Source organism: Sapajus apella, unplaced genomic scaffold (genome assembly GCF_009761245.1).
Source record: "Sapajus apella isolate SASKATOON/1434 unplaced genomic scaffold, GSC_monkey_1.0 scaffold2, whole genome shotgun sequence".
NCBI lineage: Eukaryota > Metazoa > Chordata > Mammalia > Primates > Cebidae > Sapajus > Sapajus apella.
Window position 1 is genome coordinate 2,397,933 of NW_022436942.1, and position 19,351 is coordinate 2,417,283.

Here is a 19,351-nt window from a genome sequence, read left to right on the forward strand (position 1 = left end):
ATGATGAGGGCAGTCCTGATGCGAATTTTCCTTCTGGGTCTTCTTGTTCAAGGTATGCATTTCTCATACTGAAGGTTAAATGGGGGTCATTTGCCAACAAATTTTGGGGATTGCTTCTCTCTGCCGTGTTTCCAGCCAGTCTCTGGTTGGAATGTTCTGGCATATAATATCCCTTCAATGGCCATCCCTGATGCCATGTCCATGTCCATGCCTTGGTCAGTGGCTACTTGGCCCAGCTACATGACAGTGGGGGCCTGAGGCAGGAACTCCTGGGCCAGTGCTCATGCCCAGTAGTAGGTGACATCACCTTCCTCATTTTGGGCCACAGCATGATTCACCAGCCCCAGTACCCACTTAGTTGTTGGCCTTTGAAGATGAGTTTCTTCACTAGGGCCACCCCCAAGCAGTGTGTCAGCCTCTGAGTGCCTCCTGACCCCAGGAGGAGCCATCAAGTGGTTTCTCAATCAGTCCCATGACTTCCGAGGCAGCTACCACTTGGAGGTCACAGGCCAGGGCAAGCTCCAGACCTCCACCCAAGGTGAACGCATTCATAGCCGCAATGGTGGGTGCAGGAAAGGCTGTGATGTCCTTCATCAGACCTTGGAATTGCTGGACAAAGACCCCCACCTCTGACTCACTTATTGGCTCCCACTCCTTCAAGTCTGCACCTGTACAGAACAAACCCTTCAATCTACTTCTGAAGAGCAGGACACTTGCTGGCTCTCCTGCAGCCAGCCAGAGCTTCCAGCAGCTCAATTATGAACACCTTTCCCAAGGCATTGTTGTCCCAGGTCTGTTATCAGAATCTCAGTGATTTCTTGGTCCGGACCCTTTCGGGTATGCTTTTGAATCTTGGGGCTCAGTGTGCCCCAGCAGAATCGCAGCCCAGGGCAGGACTTGCAGCCTTGGGGTGCAGGCTGGGAGGGAAGGTGCCTCTTGGGCCCTCCCCAAATCTATCTTTTAAGTGGTATGTTAAAAAATTAAATTTACTATGATTATTATGGACAAAGGACCTAAGCAGACTTTTTTTTTTTTTTCCAAAAGAAAGCATACAAATGGCCAACAGGCATATGAAAAGTGCTGAACATCTTTAATCATTATGTAAATACAAATTAAAGCCATCATGAGGTATCACTTTACCCCTATTAGAATGGTTGTTATCAAAAAGAAGATATAGTAAGTGTTGGGGAGGGTGTGGAGAAAAGTGAGCCTGTGTACACTGTTGGTGGGAATATAAATTAGTATAGACTTTATGGAAAACAGTCTGGAGGTTCCTCAAAAAACTGCAACTAGAACTACCATATGACCTAGCAATCCCACTGCTGGGCATATATCCAAAAGAAATGAAATCTGTAAAATCAGTATGTTGAAGAGATAGCTGCACTCCCATGTTCATTTCAGCATTATTTCTAGTGTACAAGATATGAAATCAGCCTAAGTGTTCATCACCAGATGAATGGATAAAGAAAATTTGGTGTATATACACCATGGAATGCTACTTAGCATTGAAAAAGAAGGAAATCTTGTCATTTACAACATCATGGATGAACGTGGAGGACATTATGCTATGTGAAATAAGCTAAGCGCAGAAAGGCATATACTGGATAGTCTCACTTATATGTGGAATCTAAAAATGTTGAACTCATAGAAGCAAAACATAGAGTGGTTTTTGCCAGGCGCTTGTGGGGGCAGAGGAACAGGGAGATATTGGTTAAAAGGTATAAAGTTTCAGTTAGACAATGTAAGTAAGTTCTGGAGACCTATTATATAGCATAGTGACTATAATAATAATGTATTGTAGACTTGAAAATTGCTGAGAGTGGATTTTAAATGTTCCCACTGCAAAAAAAAAAAAAAAAGGATGTGATATGATGGATATATTAGCCTGATTTAATTGTTTCACAGTATATACATATATCAAAACATCACATTGTACACTATAAATATATACCATTTTTATTTGTCAATTGTACTTCAATAAAGCTGTGATGAGGAAACATTTTACTGTACATATTCAACAAAGTATTAAGTACATTGATATTTTAACTCATTCCTGTATAATTCAGAACCATAGAACTAGTTAACTCTGATAATCCCCTTTCTACTTATATGCTGCTGTTGGTATTATAATGGTATTTAATGGTATTTTAATGCTGTTCTTTTTAAACCCCATGTATTAGTTATTATCCTTTTATACTGACAATATTTGTTTAGATTAATTTATATTTACCGTTTTTTCTCACAATTTCTGCTTATAACTCAAATCTTTCTACTAAGCTAATTTTTCTTCTGCCTGAAGTATATCCCATAGAAGGTTTTTAAGAGAAAGTCTGTTAGTGGTAAATTCTTTGTTTTTGTTTATATAAAAATACTTTTATATTACTTTATAAAATACTTTTATACTTTATTATTTTATATTATTCTTAAAAGAGATTTTTCTGGGGCCACAGCTTTAGGTTGATAGCTAAATTTTCTATTAGAATTTGAAGAAATGATTCTCTTCTGGCTTGGATTATGGATTCTGAGAAGTTTACTGTTCATCAAATTGCTTCACATGTATTTGTTTCTCCTGTGCTGTTTTAAAGATCTTTCCTGTCTTTGCTGTCCTGTATTTTTCTTCAATGTGTCTAGTGTTTTAAAATATATATATTTCATGGAGTATGTTGTATTTTCTATATCTGTGGATTCATATATTTCATTAGCTGTGAACATTCTCAGCCATTATCTCTTCTAATATTGCCTCGCTTTCATTCTCTTCAGTCTCTTTTTCCAGGATGCTAACTATATATGCCTGATAACATTCTCATCCTACCCTTTATATATCTTAACCTTCTTTCATATTTTTCTCTATCCTTGTTGTCTTATTCTTCATTCCAATTAATTATTAAAACTTTCCTTTGAAGATATTAATTAGCTGTGTCTGGTTTACTGTCTTAAGTCCACCTACTTATTCAATAATTATTTTTCATTCCTAGGAATTCTTTACTAAATCTATCTGGCCATAATTTTTAAAGTGATGGGGTCTTGCTGTGTTGCCCAGGCTCAAGCAATCCCCCTGCCTTAGCCTCTCAAGTATCTGGATCTGCAGGGGTGTACCACCATGCCAAGCTCTCTGACCATTTTTGATTGGTTCTTCCTCCTTGCCCTTTTTTATAAAATTTATCTTTTATTTCTTTAAACATTTCATCATAGTTATTTTATATTTTTAGTTGATAATTATAATATTTGTTGTTTTTGGTGACTCATGCATAGTAACTTGTTTCCTTGTCTTATTAGTAATTTAAAAAATATTTGAGTTCATATTTCTTTGAATTTAATCTGCAGTGTATCAACTATAAAATTTTTTTGATTTTTTTTCTGAGTGGAAAGTTTTTTCTTGATCACAACTATAAATTCTGGACAAAATATAAAAAACAACTATGTGTAGGCACTGGAGAGTGACCAAAAGCAGACAGAAACTTGGGGTGGTGGAGGTGTGTGTACTAGGAAAAAGAGAGTGGGACGAGGTGGGTTTCTGATTTTTATGGCCTTTTTCCTGAGAGCACCTGCAAATTGGTGTCAGCAAGGTGGTGAAAACTCAGATAGAAATGACAGTGTGGTAGTGGTAAAGATCTGAACCTGAACTTGCCTAGTGAGTCACTTTTACCAGCACCAGTGATTGTCTGGCTCTTTGAAGGCGATTGAGAACTGGTAGTAGTTAAGGTCAGCTCAGCCACTACTAAATAATTGACCTCAGCTGGTAGAGATGCCGGTTCATACTCTGAGAAAGGTACTTTGCAGATGCTTTGACTTTCATGAGAACTGTAATGGACAAGCTAGGACACAATGCTTCACAAACTGACTTTTAATAACACTGGGTTCAAAGAGGTTGAGGAGGCAGGTTCAAGAGGCTAAAAAAAGGAAGTTATTAGATGGAGAAAGAGAAGCCCAGAAGAAAAAGTTATGATTATTTTTCTTTGGCTGGATTAGGACTTTAAGCTTTCAAAATATACGGGCAAATCCTCGTGAAATCATTGTCAGATGGATATGTTTCTCTTTGAAAGGCTATGTGTAACTCTTTTAGTTGTTTTCCCCGTTAGTTTCATTAGTATCCATACTCTGAAGATAATTGCTTCACAAGATGATGGCTTCTTGAAGTGATTTATAAAAAGATTAATATGTAAGAAACAGCATTCTCTTTGTAGTCATGTGATAACCATATTTTGAAAAGGTAATTAATAGTTATGTTAAATCATTTGATCAGGGTGATAGCATTCATCAGAAAATTTAAATATATGGATTCATTCAGTATTTTTAGTAGTACTTCAAAGTTAATGTTTATGTTATAATTTATATGTGGATATAGGTAAATTATGTCTTTGATGGAAAAATAAGTGGGAATATTTTGAATACCTAAGAGCAAGCAGAATTCTAACTTTGAGTGAAGCCAGTTTTAGAAATATTGGCAGCAACAAACCTATGCATGATTGAAAAACTTACATATGGGATTCAACACACTTTTAATATTTAGGCCAAAATATGTGTTAGTCAAGAATATTATTGAAATTAGACAGGTCTAAAAAGAGGAGATAATGCTAAATTTATTTGTTTAAATTTACAAACCATTAAAAACTTGCCATGTATGCACCTATGCAACAGTTCTGCACGATCTGCACATGTACCCCAGAACCTAAAGTAGAATTAAAAAAAAAAAGAAAGTTAATAGCTTAGAAAAAGGTTTTTAGACTTTGTAAAACAAAAGAATTAACAGTGTTTTAAACAAAAAGTTATAAAAAGATTTTATTAGTTAAAAAAATAAATCACACATTTCAAATGGCAAACAAATATGCCCTTAACTCTTCTTGTCATCATAGACAGGCAAAATATGAGTGTAGCCATGAATGAATGTGGTATGTTGCATCTGTTTTGCATTTATAAGTTGGAAAACAATTTGGCAGAAAGTTTTGCAATGAAATTACTTCCTTCTTTGCATGATTTGAGTTATTTATGGCCTTATACAGGAGTATCCATAGGACCTGTCAGATATATGGTGGGAAACTAGACATTTGTAGAACCTTGTATTTGTTGTAAAGTTATTCTGCGTTATGAGACAAATTCATTACCATGCAAACATGAATTAACATCCTTGAGATTGATTATTTGGGCAACTTGAGTGTTAGCTAAGTTAAAAAATGTACCTATTACTAAATAGCAAGATATTACATTTTAAAAATAATGTGTTCTAAGACTATAGTGAATGAATGGAACAAAACCACTTAGTACTAGTATTTAGCTTGTAATGATAAAATAATTTGTAAGCTTCTAAGAAATAGATGCTAAACACTTAAACTTTAAAACTACAGTGTATAAATTATGATACATGTCAGAGAACACTAGTGAAGGATGATAAGCCAACTCTAGTCACAAAACAGAAGGAAACAAACAAAAAACCATAGAAATATGAGGAATTTGTGGGAGCTGCCCCATTTAAGAAATACAGCACAGTGAGGTTCAGTAACTAGCATAATAAACACAGCTGGTCAAGGATGAGAAAGTCAGGGTTTTTCTTCTCTTCTACTGCTGCTTCTAAATGCAGGTGAAGGAGGGAGTTGAATTGTGGAGGGGGGAACCCTGCAAGAGCCGAGGCAAGGGTCTGAGGCCTCAGTCTGTTTTCATATAAATATTGAATTAGAAAAGAATTAGAGATATAGTTACATAGTTATTCCTATATATAATCATAAATAACATAGCTATACATGTGTAATCATATATATATATATATATGTACAATCTTATATTCTTTAATTTTTCTAAGTCTGAGGTCATGAAGTATGGAACTGAAGTGGCATTGGGAAAGAGGTGACCTTAAGACAAGATGCTCTAAGCCTCTGTCACGCCCACATAAGGGCTGCTGGAGGGCGCCTTGGCTCTGTGGTAGCATCAGTGCTGTGAAAGCACCTGCTGTTCAGCCAGCTAGGGAAGGAGATATCCAAAATGGCCGAAATGTCTCCTTCCACAGGGGAGTTAAGAGAAAAGTCTGCTCTTCCAAGCTCTTGTGGTAGGCCTGGCAGCTGTCAGGGAGGCCCGCAGACATCTGGGGGCTTAATTGTCTCTGTGTGATCCTGTGCTTCAGCGGTTATGCTCCTTGTCTACTTTCATGTTCCGCTTCAGCACCTGGTTCCGCTCTTTCTTCTAAGATAAGAATTAGTAATAGTAACATAAATTTCAACATCCTTGATATTCTTGACAAGTACGAAAAAATGTGCTGACGCATTAGGTTTTCTCCTCCCCTCGGCTTCTTGAAAATCCTGAGCCCCTGTCTCCAAGACATGGAATTTACCTAACCCTATCACTGACTACCATTACCTTACCCTATCTACCCTGCTTCCTGCTTTGTGCTCAATAAAAGTCAGTTTCTAGGCACTTGGGGCCACTGCCAGACTCCACACTTTGGTTGTCAGTGGGCCCCTGGGCCCAAACTCTCTTTTCTCTATCTCCGTGTCTTGTGTTTTTATTTTCACAGTTTCTTGTCTCCAAACCTGTAGAGAGGGACTCACAAGACCCTGTAGGGCTGGACCCTATATTGAATGACGTGCCAGGGTTGTGGGGGCCTGTGGTAGATTGGTGGGGTGGAGGGACAGTTCAGGTGAGAAGCCAGAAGATTGCAGCTGAGGGAGAAATTCATATAGTCAAGCAGAGTGAAAATCCCAGCATTGAGGGATAAAAAGTTATCTGTGATAAAGCTCTGAAAGTTCTTTTAAAGACAATTTCATGATGCTTATGAACCTAGCCACCATCTTAATCCCCTCTCTATTAAAAGCTTTTAGTAATGTCCAGTGTGGATGCCCCATCTTCTCTCTTTCCCCAAATTCATTTTATTTAAATGCACTTCAGAGCCATTTTGTTAGAAATGAACTATATCACTTAGTGGTAAATAGATCAGATATACGTGGTAAACAAACATCATGAAAATAATATGCTTATTTTTTAATGTATTCCAGATAGAAATACCACTTCTGGCTTCATAAGGGAAAAGAATACAACTAACATTTTATCAGTTATGTGGCGTAGTTGTTGGAATAATGAGGGGCTGGAGACAAAGGAATTATTTGTTTTCTTTTAGAAATCTACTTAAAAATCTGATAGCCATATATTTTATACATTAATTTTTTTACCCCATGTGTATTCCTAAAATATATGCTCTTTAGTATTGCCTATATATTCATTTATATAATGGAATTATATAACATTATTTTTGGACTTGCTTTTTTTAAAGCTCAACTTTATGTTTTTGAGATTTTTAGTGTGATTGCATGCAGCACAGATTTTTCTTTTTTTGGTAGTTATCTATTGTATGAAATTATTCATTTAGTCATAACTCCTTTATCCATGTTACTATTGATGAAAATTTGTTTTTTTCAGTTGTTGCTATCATAAACAGTGTTGCTTTGAACACTCTTGTTTGTATATGTCTTCAGATGCAAGTTTGTAGGAGTTCTGTAGAGCATATATATGTCTAGAAATATAAATGGTGAATGGAAAGGTATGCCTATGTTCAACTTTTAAATGTCACATTTTTTTTTTCCAAATTGCTTGCTCTAATTTCTACTCCCTGTGGCAGTGAGTGAAAATTTGCATTGATTCAAAACCTTAATAACATTTAACATTTTTCCTACTTTATTTTTTACCAATTTGTCGGATGTGTAGTAAGATTTTAATTTGGCTTGAATTTTTTTCTGATTACAAACAAAATTGAACATTTTGTCAGGTTTTAAAAGATATTAGTGTTTCTTCAGGCTTATTCCTGAGTTATTTTGCATTTTTCTGTTTGGTTGTCTTTTTCTTATTGATTCTTAGACATGCCTTATACATTTCTGATGGTAAGCCTTTGTAGCAAATATCTTTTCCTAGTTTGTAACTTTTGTGTTAAGGGGATGCTATTAGTATTTATGGCTTCTTTGTTTGAATGAGGAAAAAGGCCTCTGTTGGCTGCCCAGGCTGTTCTCTTGTGCAAACATACCATGACTTCTGGGCAGATGCAGTTGTGCCACTGTATGTGGCTTCAAAAGTGGAACATAGACCACATTTCAGAACTGATTTTGTGTGCTGCCATCCTTATTTATTTTATTATTTTTTCAAGACAGATTCTCACTGTGTCGCCCAGGCTGGAGTGCAGTGGCATGATCTTGGCTTACTGCAATCTCTGCTGCCTGGGTGCAAGCAATTCTCCTGTCTCAGCCTCCCAAGAGCTGGGATTACAGGTGTGTGCCACCATGCCCTGCTAATTTTTGTATTTTTTGTAGAGACAGGGTTTCACCATGTTGACCAGGCTAGTCTTGAATTCCTGACCTCAGGTGATTTGCCCACCTCGGCCTCCCAGAATGTTGGGATTACAGGCCTGAGCCACCGTTGCTGGATGCTACCACCTTTTTTTATAATATGCTTGTACAAAAATGCACAAACATTAGCAGTGGCCTTGTGACTCTTCTGTCTCTTTATATTGTCCTTGGGTAGATGGAAGTCCTTACTTTTAATGTCGATAAACTTATTGGTCTTTTACGTTTTGTCCTTATTGTTTAGTCTGGCTTAAATAATTTTTTTCTACTCTCCTATTCGTGAGTATCATCACCCATATATTCTAAAAGTTTTATAGTTTTGCTTATCACATTTAAGACTTTAATTCATGTGATGACTTTTTATGTGAAGGAGGGATTATGTCATTTTTCCCCCAAAAGACAACTAATTATCCTAACATCATTTAATAATTCATCCTTTCCTTACCTTAATATATTTTGGTGTTGAGTTTCTAGGTATAGCAGAAATCAGGAAGGCATTATGGAGATTAATGGTGTTTGTGAAATACTTCGGTGTACAATACTGCTTTCTAATTTTAGATACTATAAAAATGGAATTATAGAATTATGAGATGTTAAAGCTGGAATAGACATCGATGAAAGTAAATTAGCATTTCTGCTACATCTTTATTATTGTACCATGCATGTATACTTGCAGAGCAGAGCATGTGGCATATATAAGAGAATACAGGTTCAGCCTAGTGGAACAGAGGAGGGAGCCAAGTCTGTGGTCTTGTAGATCTGAGTCCTAATTTTGGCTTTGCTCTTGAGCTGTCATCTCCACCATGTCATTTGAGCTCTCTAATCTGCAAGAGAAAAATGTTTTGCAAAATAGTTTGGAAATTAGTGATCATATTTATAAATACAGAGAGCAGTACTCCACATGCAATTAGTGATTGACAGATCATAGTTACTATTTGATTGAAAAGATAAGACTAATATATATGACATACTTATGCATCATCTTGCAAACTAGAGGATAATTTAAAATTACAATTGGAATTCTTAGAAGAATCTCCTATTGGGGAAATATAGCTTTAATGAAGAAATAAAACTTGAAGATGTGTTCAAAGAATGGATTTCAGTTAATTTCTGTAGACTGAAGCCCGGTAGGAAGGATGGAGTTCAGTTATGTTTCTGTACATGGACAGCGGTAGAGTGTCTTAAACAACAAAAACCTAGAAAATTCATAAGAAAACAACGCATTTTTGACTGTTGACATTTGTGAAAATAAATAATAATATACCTTATTTTTAACAAAGATAAAATAGACCAAAGGTCCATCTTTATATCTATCCTTATTTGGTTGTGAATTCTGGTCCTTAGGTTATAAAAGTTAACTGCCCTACTGGTGGGTGGGAGAACCTGGCTTATCAGTGGTACACATGAAAAGGACCTGGAATTATTGTTTACTGTGAACCCAGTAAAAGTCAGAGGGGAACCTTGACTGCCACAGGAGCTACTAAAATTGTAGGATGCATTTCTGCAAGTTTAGTATTTATTTATTCTGTAAGTTTAGCATTTATTTTTTAGAGCAGGTTATCTTGGCCTTTTTCAGAAGATGACATTTTTGATAATTTTCTAGGACATATGTACATGGGGAATACTTCCAAATCTGTCTTCCATCTCCTATTAGTCAACTGTTTATTGCTTCTAGTTATTTTAATGTTTATGTTAACTGTCAAAAACAGCATTACTGATTTTAAATGTCACTTTAATCATTCATCAGTTAATAATTATTTAGCACCATCTATGTTTTGAGCATAATGCTTAAAGATGGCCCTATAATGGTGAGGAAGACAGAAATGGGCTGACTCTCTTGGAGCTTATAATCATGTTGCATATATTTATATGAAATTATAAAATTATAATGGGCTGTGATACAATCTATTGGTAGAGGATAGCCTAGAGTATTGCGGGAGTGCAGAGCAGATACTCCTAATACATTTAAGGAAGGTTAGAGGGCTTTTTAAAACACACAATCCTTGCCCTCAGAAAGTTTTATTCTATGGGTCTGGACAAAGGAAAGCTTTTTTTTTTTTTTTTTCATTTTTAACTCCCCAAATAATTCAGCCAAATTTGAGAAACACTGATCATGAGTGGTTAAAATGGGCAAAATCATGACATGGTCTAAATGAATTAACTAGGGATGGAATAGATCCATGTTTTTCAGATGATTTCTTCTCGTAGACCAAAGGTCAATCTTTATATTTATCCCTATTTGGTTGTGAATTCCGGTCCTTAGGTTATAAAAGTTAACTGCCCTACTGGTGGGTGGGAGAATCTGGCTTATCAGTGGTACACAAGAAAAGGACTTGGAATTATTGTTTACTATAAACCCAATAAAAGTCAGAGGGGAACCTTGACTGCCACAGGAGCTACTAAAATTGTAGGATGCATTTCTGTAAGTTTAGTATCAGAAAGAAGGAGGTAATAGTCCTCTGTACACTGCCCTCATTGGGACGCATCTAGACTCATGTGGATAGTCTCTAGGATCACAGGTGAGGGGATGCTGGCACTTGGGTGTATGAAGGATGCTAAACTCCTGATAAATATCTACATGAAGAAGCACTGGAGATAAATCAGCTTGTTCATCTCAGAAAAAGAAAACTTAGTCTGTATAGTCCCGGAAGAAGGAACTGGGAACAGAGGGAGAGTTAATTAGGAAGCCAGTATCATTTATTCATTGACTCATTTGTTTATTTAACAAATATTTATTTAGCATCTATTGCACCTCATTCTAGTAGATGCCAAGGATATAATGATAAACAAGATGGATTTCTGACTTCATGAGCTTAAAATTTATTCTGACACTCAAGACAATTAGGCAAGTAGATATAAGAAAATGTGGTAAGTACTGGGAAAGGGAAGGTATTATTTAACCTCCATGTGAACACATTTCTAATATGCTGTCAGAATGATGGTAAATGGTAAATATATTGGCTCTGGAAGTATTCAAGAAGAGGCTGTTGGGGATATTGTAGTTGTTGTTCCAGGATTTTGGCAGGATTCCAACTACCATTAAAATCCTGTTTGACTTTTAATGCCAATGATCATATATGTCTTATAACAGATTCATACTCCTTGCATCTTCCTCCTCCTCCTATCCTTTTTTCCTTCCATTCTCTTCAAATTCAATCCCAGTTCTTTAAGTCTTCAGGATTAAATTTGTGATTTTCACAGGCATTTTTGTATAAGGACTGCCTTTGTGATTTTCACAGACATTTTTGTGTAAGGAATAGGACAAATTTTTAGAGCTAAAGTCACTCCTAATTATTATGTTTTTATCTGGGCTATCAGATAATTGAGGATAGATATTAGTGTTTACATAAATACACTGTCATCTGATTTATAGCTTCAATTCCCATTCATCTTGATGGCTTGTCCACACAGGTGGGGACTCAGTGGCATTCATAGGAGCCTGTATTTTTGTGGGAATGTACACGTACAAGGAATGAATAGGATGCCAGTGTCATTTGTAATTTTTACATTATGTAATTTGTATGTGCTCTAAATAAGACTATGATTTTTTTAATCATTGTATTCGAGTTCTTAACATGTCTTGACTAATTAGAAAAGCTGAACTTTCCCTCACAGCACTTTTAGTTACATCTTATGTTGTGATATTCTCACAACTATTGGAGCCTTTCAAATTCAGTGTTACAGTTGGACATTGTAGAAGTTGGATATTGTAGAAGTCTGGGTTTGCTTTCTCTTGAGTCAATGTGACTTCCTGTTTCTAATAAATCAGTTTTTAGAGACCCTAAAAAGGAATTTCTTGCATGCCTGGCAGCTCTTGTAAAACCACATTTTAGTAAACCAGTGTGAATGAAGGATATATTAAAAAAAATTGAAGTAGAAACTGTACTCCTTGACCAAATCAGCATTTTGTTTTGTGGAAATTGGATCCCACAGAAAATCCTGTTGATTTAGGAAGTGTCTGATTCCAGTAACTAGATAAATGAAGAACCAAAAGTTTTATTTTGATTAGGATAACCATCCTAGTTCAACTCCTGTGCTGGAGTTGATGCATGCTAGTGAATCTGGTTAATACTTTTCCTTTTTTTTTTTTTTAATTGCAAGATTGCAGTTTGGGAGTCTCCCTTTAAATGACTTCAAATAAATACATGTAAGTAATTCACATACATTCTCACAATATTCTGGAAAAATTCCTGGGTATTCCCACCATGTAACCAATGGAGAAATAAGTTAGTGAATCTGATATTCAAAGAGATCTTTCTCTTTGAACAAGAGATTCATGTCTCCCAGCTCTCAGTTCAGAGATTCAGCTTCTCTATCTTGAAATTGCCCTACAAATTGGCTTCTCATAAATATTTTAAGAGAGATTAAACATGTAACTACAATGACAATGTATTCATTTGACTTAGATTTGTTGAGCACTTGTGTGTCAGGCACTCTTCTAGAAGCAGAGAATATGTGAAGACACAGAAGATTCTTGATTTTATTTGTCCATTAAATGGAAACTGCCAGAATTTGTACGAGGCACTTTAAAAATATCAAGTCATGGCTGGGTGCGGTAGCTCACACCTGTAATCCCAGCACTTTGGGAAGCCAAGGTGGGTGGATCACCTGAGGTCAGGAGTTTAAGACCAGCCTGGCCAACATGGTGAAACCCTGTCTCTATTAAAAACACACAAAAAAAGCTGGGCATGGTGGCGAGCACCTGTAATTTCATCTACTTGGGAAGCTGAGGCAGGAGAATCACTTGAACCCAAGAGGCAGAGGTTGTAGTGAGCCAAGATTATGCCACTGCACTGCAGCCTGGGCGACAAGAGCAAAACTATGTCTCAAAAAAAAAAAAAAAAAAAATCAAGTCATTTAATCTTCCTAACAATGCAGTGAGGTAGGTATTTTTATCCTTATTGTTTAGGTATAAAGAAAGAGACATGAAGTCACCTAGCTAGGAAGTGGCCAAGCCAGAGATTGAATGCAGGATAGATAGTATAACTACCTACTCTATGGGCACTCCAGAAGCCTGATCTCATGAGCTTACACGTTCCCTGTAAAACATACATACACACAGGAAAAAAAAAGAAGACAGGAAAATAAAAACTATGGATAATCTGACCACTCTTAATATTTTGCTGTGTTCCATTCCTGTATGTATGTGTAGAATTGTGTGTGTGTGTCTGTGTACGTGTTTAAGCATATATGTATCTTATTGATGGATTACTACTACATTCACAGCATACTATAAACATTTTGCAGGCCAGTGCGTTTTGTTTAATGTAGCTTTAAACAGCTCTACAGTGTTTCATGTCATAAGATATCTAACCAGTTTCCTACCACTTAATAATGTTTCCTGTGTTTCAGTTTCATAAACCTGGCTTTATGTCTTTACAACCAAATCTTTTTACAGACCTGTGATTGTTAAAAAGTTACTTAATGAAGAATGGTATTAAAACTTTTGGTAAATATTTATGCAATATCCATGTACAGTCTATGATTTATGAATATGAGAAGGATGTTAATAATGTAAACATGCTTTTCCTTCTAGGTTAGTGGATGACAGATGTGTGGTGCACCCAGAGGCCGGGGACCTTGCCAACCCTCCTAAGAAGTTCAGAGGTAAGAAATACATATTTTTTTAATGTCTGAGCTAAGAGGGCAGATTATTTTTGTGTCTCAAACTAAGTAATGTCAAAACTTTATTCAATGTGAAACTTTCAGATATAAATATGTTCACTGAAAATTCAAGAATCTTTCCATTGTTTTCCTTTTACATATTAAGGGATTTATATGAAAGAATAGTGTTAATTTTTGTTTTGCTGGACAATGGTCTATCTGTTAAAAGGAAATTTCAGTAATTAACTGTGAAAGGCTACTTTTCAAGCCATTAAATGCAGCTGAACAATATTTATTTATATGCTTATCTGACAGCTGTATTATAAATGTTATAGTGTTTCATTGTTCATTGTTATCTTTTAAATTTATCTTTGTAAACTCTTCAGGAGTGTGGCAATGATGTGTTAGCTTACTTTTTAAAATAGCAGTTTTGATGGGGTGTAATAACTGACAATTGTCTTAGAACCCCTAAGTATAATTTTAGAAATAGCTTGATAATTTCCTCAATGAGAAATTGAACCTAGTAAGAGACTGATGATTACTCAACTCCTACAAAAGAATGATTAATGGAATCTTTAGAGAATCACAGAAAGCTAAAACTCATCATTAAAAGCTTGTCCAAATCAATTTCATAATTTGTACATACTTATAATACTAAAAATACTTTTAAAATGGCATTTATTTTGAAGAGTGTATAAGCATTCATTCTCATAATGGTGAAAAACAGCCTTTTTAAAGGATTAAAAACTGGAGAGAGATGGAGGGATTCTTCAGAGCTATAAGCCCAAATCAAGATGGCCGCTTACTGAATGGAAAAGGGAAAAACAGTTAGTATTGGATTAATGTTGACTGTTTTTACGCTCTGTGATAGGCATTTTATATACAATATCTCTCATGGGAATATTTTATTTATTTCATTTTCCCTAGATTCAGATCCTTGCAGAGAAACTGACATGCACAAAAAAAAAAGTTCTTTAAGTTATATTGGCCTCTTTATAAGAGAGCTAGACTTTTCCCCAAGTAGAGAAATTTGCATAAGACAGACTGTGGAAGACAAACTACCCACTGAAAACATCTGCAAAACTACTCAGTAGGGATACTTCCCATCCCTGGGCAAGTGAGGTCTTCTTGCAGTAAACAGTTTCCACTGAGGATGGACTTAGAATGAAGCTACTGTGAAGGTGACACGTAGGCTACTAATATTCAGGAACAACCTGCCAGAGACAATGCAGGAAGTGTGTATGAAATGTTTCAAAGTTAAGAGGGTAGAGAAACCCTAATGGAAGGACAGATGGTATGAATAAAGGTAGATTCTGAAAAGTATGAGCTAGCACATTGTGTAAAGATGAATAGAGAATTAGTGCTCTAGAGGAGAGATCTGAGGAAACCACCCAGAATGCAGCACAGAGAGATACAAAGAAGGAAAATTTGGATGAGTCATAAAAAGCTTGGAGGATAGGTTGAGAAGCTCCCACAGTGTCTCGCTGAATTCTAGAAGGAAAGGCTAGAGAGACTGGAATAGAGGCAATATGTGAAGGAGTGTGGGTGAGAATTTACTAAACTGAAGGAAAACACTCTTCCCCAGGTGGAAGAGGCACATTGAGTTCGGAGTAGTGATGATAAATACAACCACATCCACCACTAGACACTGCTTGGTGAACTGTAGGGCATTGAAGAGAAAAGTTCTAAAAGCAACCTGGGACAACAAATCTGTATTTGTAGCAGGAAAAAGCATGAGGTTCAGGTTTCGACTGTACTGCTTGCTGACTGTGTTATCTTAAGTAGGTCACCTACCTGCTTTGAGCCTCAGAGGACGTCTGTCATTGGCTAGTGGGAGTAGACATGGCTAATAACAAGAACGATGACTACCACACAAGGTTTTGTGAGCCCTGACATATTTCCAGAGAATAAATGTAAAAGTGTTTTAAGTCATTATACAAATGGTAGTTAACCTTATGATAGAAAGGCATAATGCATTTCCATTAAACATATTTGACTCAACCCTTACATTATTGCCTCTTCAAGAGCAGGATTTTATTTTCTTCTTTTTGTGTTTTCCAGGCATAGTGATTTGCCCATAGTCTGTATCCCCTAAAATAGCCATTAGGTGCTTTTGGATGAGACACTCAAACTTTTTCTGGGATCATGTGATAAAACGTGGTTACCAGGAGTGTTCATACTTCACAGGCATGAGCCTGGGCAGCCTTGCTCCTCTGTAGGTCCCCAAGGAAGAATGAATCTTTCAAAGATTAACATTTACACTTCATGACTGCCTTTCCTCTTTTCCTCTTTCAATCCACAGTGAGGTGAATTGTTTTAAATTTGCAAAGATTATTTTAGAGTATCTAAGGGAACCTGGGGTAACAGCTCTGTACCCACAAGGTAATTATATGCAGATACTTGGTCTCGTATTATTCACTGGGCACTGGTTCAGAGCATGAATCACTTTTGCAGACACTCCATCCTTCTGGTGAAAGGCTGGCTTTTCCTGTAATCCAGTCTTTGAGGTCATTATCCTTGCTAGTTTACTCTCATTTTCTACCTCCCATTTTAGACTAAACCATTTATCTTACTACATTCATCATTGGAAAAAGAGGATTCTTTCCTATTGAGAACTCAGGGTTCTCTCTTATCTTAAAGCCCCAGCCTTTCTTTCATGATGCATTGAACTTTATCCTGCCAGAGTCCCAGAGAATTCCCTGAGCTGGGTTTGCCTCTGCCCTGGCCTTCTTAACAGTGGGGAGCAGGCAGTACATGACCAGTTGCCTCATCCTTTTGCATAGCTTGTCTTTATAGCTCTCGCCTTAGGCCACTCTGCATGAATATATTTCCCCCATTCCTTTTGGCTTTAAAAGCCATTGCTGTTTCATAGATTTGCCTCCCAGAATCGCCATCCCAGCATTTCCAGACTCCCCTGCCAAGTTTCCAGAGCACCCTCCCTTATTGTTACTTTTTAGATAAGGGAAGAAACAATAGCATATCAACAGTTCACCTCAGTTCCTCTTGCCTTAGCCAGACAAATGATATTCTCAAATTAATTTGAAAAGATTTTTGTTTTTTATACTCATGCTATGATTTGTTCAAGCGAATCATAACATTTTACAGCTGGTAGGCAATTAAAAGTAAATCTAGTACAACTCCTCCAATTTTTTTGACTGTGGCAACAAAGTTCCACAGTGAAACGTTCTTTTGTCTGTGTCACATTACCTCACTTGCGAACAGAAGAAACTAAGTTTTGGCAAACAATTTCCAAAGGGTTATTTAAAACCTGGTAAACAACCATTTTTCAATAGATACCATACAACAGATTGATATTAACAGAAGCATAGTAGCTTTTTCTTATGTGAGTAAAATTTCTTTAATGATCAAATAATCTCTATTTTTAAAAGGTAGACTGTAACATTTGAATAAATTTTGCTCTACAGAAGAGTTGTGAAGGCATACAGAGAATTCTCTTCCACTGTCTTTCCCGTTATTTGCATCTCACTGGGGACATTAGTCTAAACTAAGAAGTTATGATTTGTACATTACTAGTGACTACATTCCAGACTTCATTTGTATTTCACCAGCTTTCCATTAAAGCCCTTTTCCTGTTCCTGATCCCATCCATGATCCTTTGTTACATTTAGTCATTGTATCTCCTTAGTTTGCTCTATTCTGTGACCTGGTCTTGGTCTTCCCTGGTTTTTCATGATCTTCATATTTTTGAAGAGCACTAGCTAGATATTTTATAGAGTGTACCTTGTGTATCTGTCTGATGCTTTTGTCATGGTTGGACTGGTGTTAAAGTTTTGAGAATACCCCAGATGTTATGTGCCCTTCTCTCTGCTTCATACCAGAGGGCACATAATACCAATAGAGTTCGTCACATATCTTATTTTTTGATGTACAATTTAACCTTCTTCCCTTTTATAAGGCAGTTATTTAAATTGATTTTATATTCTTTCACTTTTTCCCTATTCCTTTCCACACTTCTCCCCCTTTTCTAGAAAACTCTTCTTAGTATTATTTTTCTAAAATTCGTATATTGATAGATGTTCCATTTTTATTAGGAGAAGTCAACTTAAATCAACTTAAAGAGAGTTTTATGTCCTTCCTTACTGTCAGGGTGATAAAACATGACAGTAATGGAGAACCCAGGGACCACTTCCTGGAGGATGGAGGGAAGAGAAGATAGTCCCTTCTCTTGGTTGATTAGGTGTTTTTTTTTAGTATTGGGCTATTTGGCCTTGAAGGCTCTAGTTCTGAGATTCTCTGATCATTTTTCACTTGACTATTTCATAATGCACCAAGCCTACCATGGGGCCACTTCTGGCAATCAACACTCAGTCATTTCGAAGTAATAAGTCAGAATGCTTCAGGAATTGGAACTAGTATAGAGAATTTCTTTGCTGCAGAATGCAACACTAAAGCAGGTAGTAAAAATCAGGGACTTGGGGGAAAATGGATAAAATCTCTTCTTTAGCTCAGTTCCTTTTCTTCAAGTAATTCAGGGAAGTCCTTTTAAAGACTGGGCCTAACCTTTTGCCTCTGCTCATGGAAGTTACGCACTCATGTGCATAAATGAAAGTGTGTTCTTGCTAGGCAGTTGCTTTGACCTTTTACTTAGGTGGATGAATGTGTCAAGCTTGTCTAACACAGTGATTCCCCACTCTCAGCCCATGATGAATATTTGCTCCACCAGCTTAACAGTTGCTATATTGAATTTCTTCAGGTTTGGTGTTAGAATACTTTTAGTTGTTGTTGTCGAAGACTGAAACTATTTCAGATTTGAAATCAACTAAGGTTATTGAACATGTAAAACATGCTACACTGTACTTGAGGCTTCCTGTGCATTATTATTTAGTAATCACATGAAGTAGAAATTATTGCTATCCTAATTTGTGGAGAACGTAAGTATAAAGAAGTTATGCAACTGTCTTAACGTTACTGAGCTCTTTAGTGGTAGGACTGGGACTCTCACCAAGTTCTATGACTCTAGAGCTGTTTGTATTTAACCACTATGCCATAATATCTATGGAATTAGTCCCGCCTATGAATTCTACCTGTTAGTTCTATAAAGCCACATAGATTGAATCTAATCTTTTTTCCATGTGATAGCCCATTAAGTATTTGTTTCGAATGACCATATTCCTGTGGATCTTTTCTTCTAGTCTTTTTTTTTTTTTTAGTTCTTTTAACTGTTGCCAGCTACAAATTCTTTAGGGATTTTTCTGTCTTCATTATACTGCTTTGTTTGTTTTATGGTTAGGCTTCTGTTTGTCAATTGAAAGAACTGAAAATAGTGCATTTGGGTTTTGCCTAATGAGAACTCCTCTCATTTTTGGATGCCACACTTGTAGCCTGTATTAGTCAGAGTTGTCTAGAGGGACATACTAATAGGATCTATCTATCTATCTATCTATCTATCTATCTATCTATCTATCTATCTA

At 36.4% G+C, this 19,351-nt stretch overlaps 1 protein-coding gene and 1 pseudogene across 3 annotated transcripts in view; one reads left to right on the forward strand and one right to left on the reverse strand.

Moving 5' to 3' along the window:
- ITPR2 (inositol 1,4,5-trisphosphate receptor type 2) overlaps positions 1–19,351 on the forward strand; it is a 492,164-nt gene that overhangs the window by 31,019 nt on the left and 441,794 nt on the right. For all 3 annotated transcript variants that reach the window (XM_032284102.1, XM_032284097.1, XM_032284122.1), the window contains exon 2: positions 13,852–13,922. In XM_032284102.1, the coding sequence (XP_032139993.1) occupies positions 13,852–13,922 (71 nt within the window). The remainder of the gene's footprint in view (positions 1–13,851; positions 13,923–19,351) is intronic.
- On the reverse strand, positions 87–3,120 carry LOC116555102 (annotated as a pseudogene).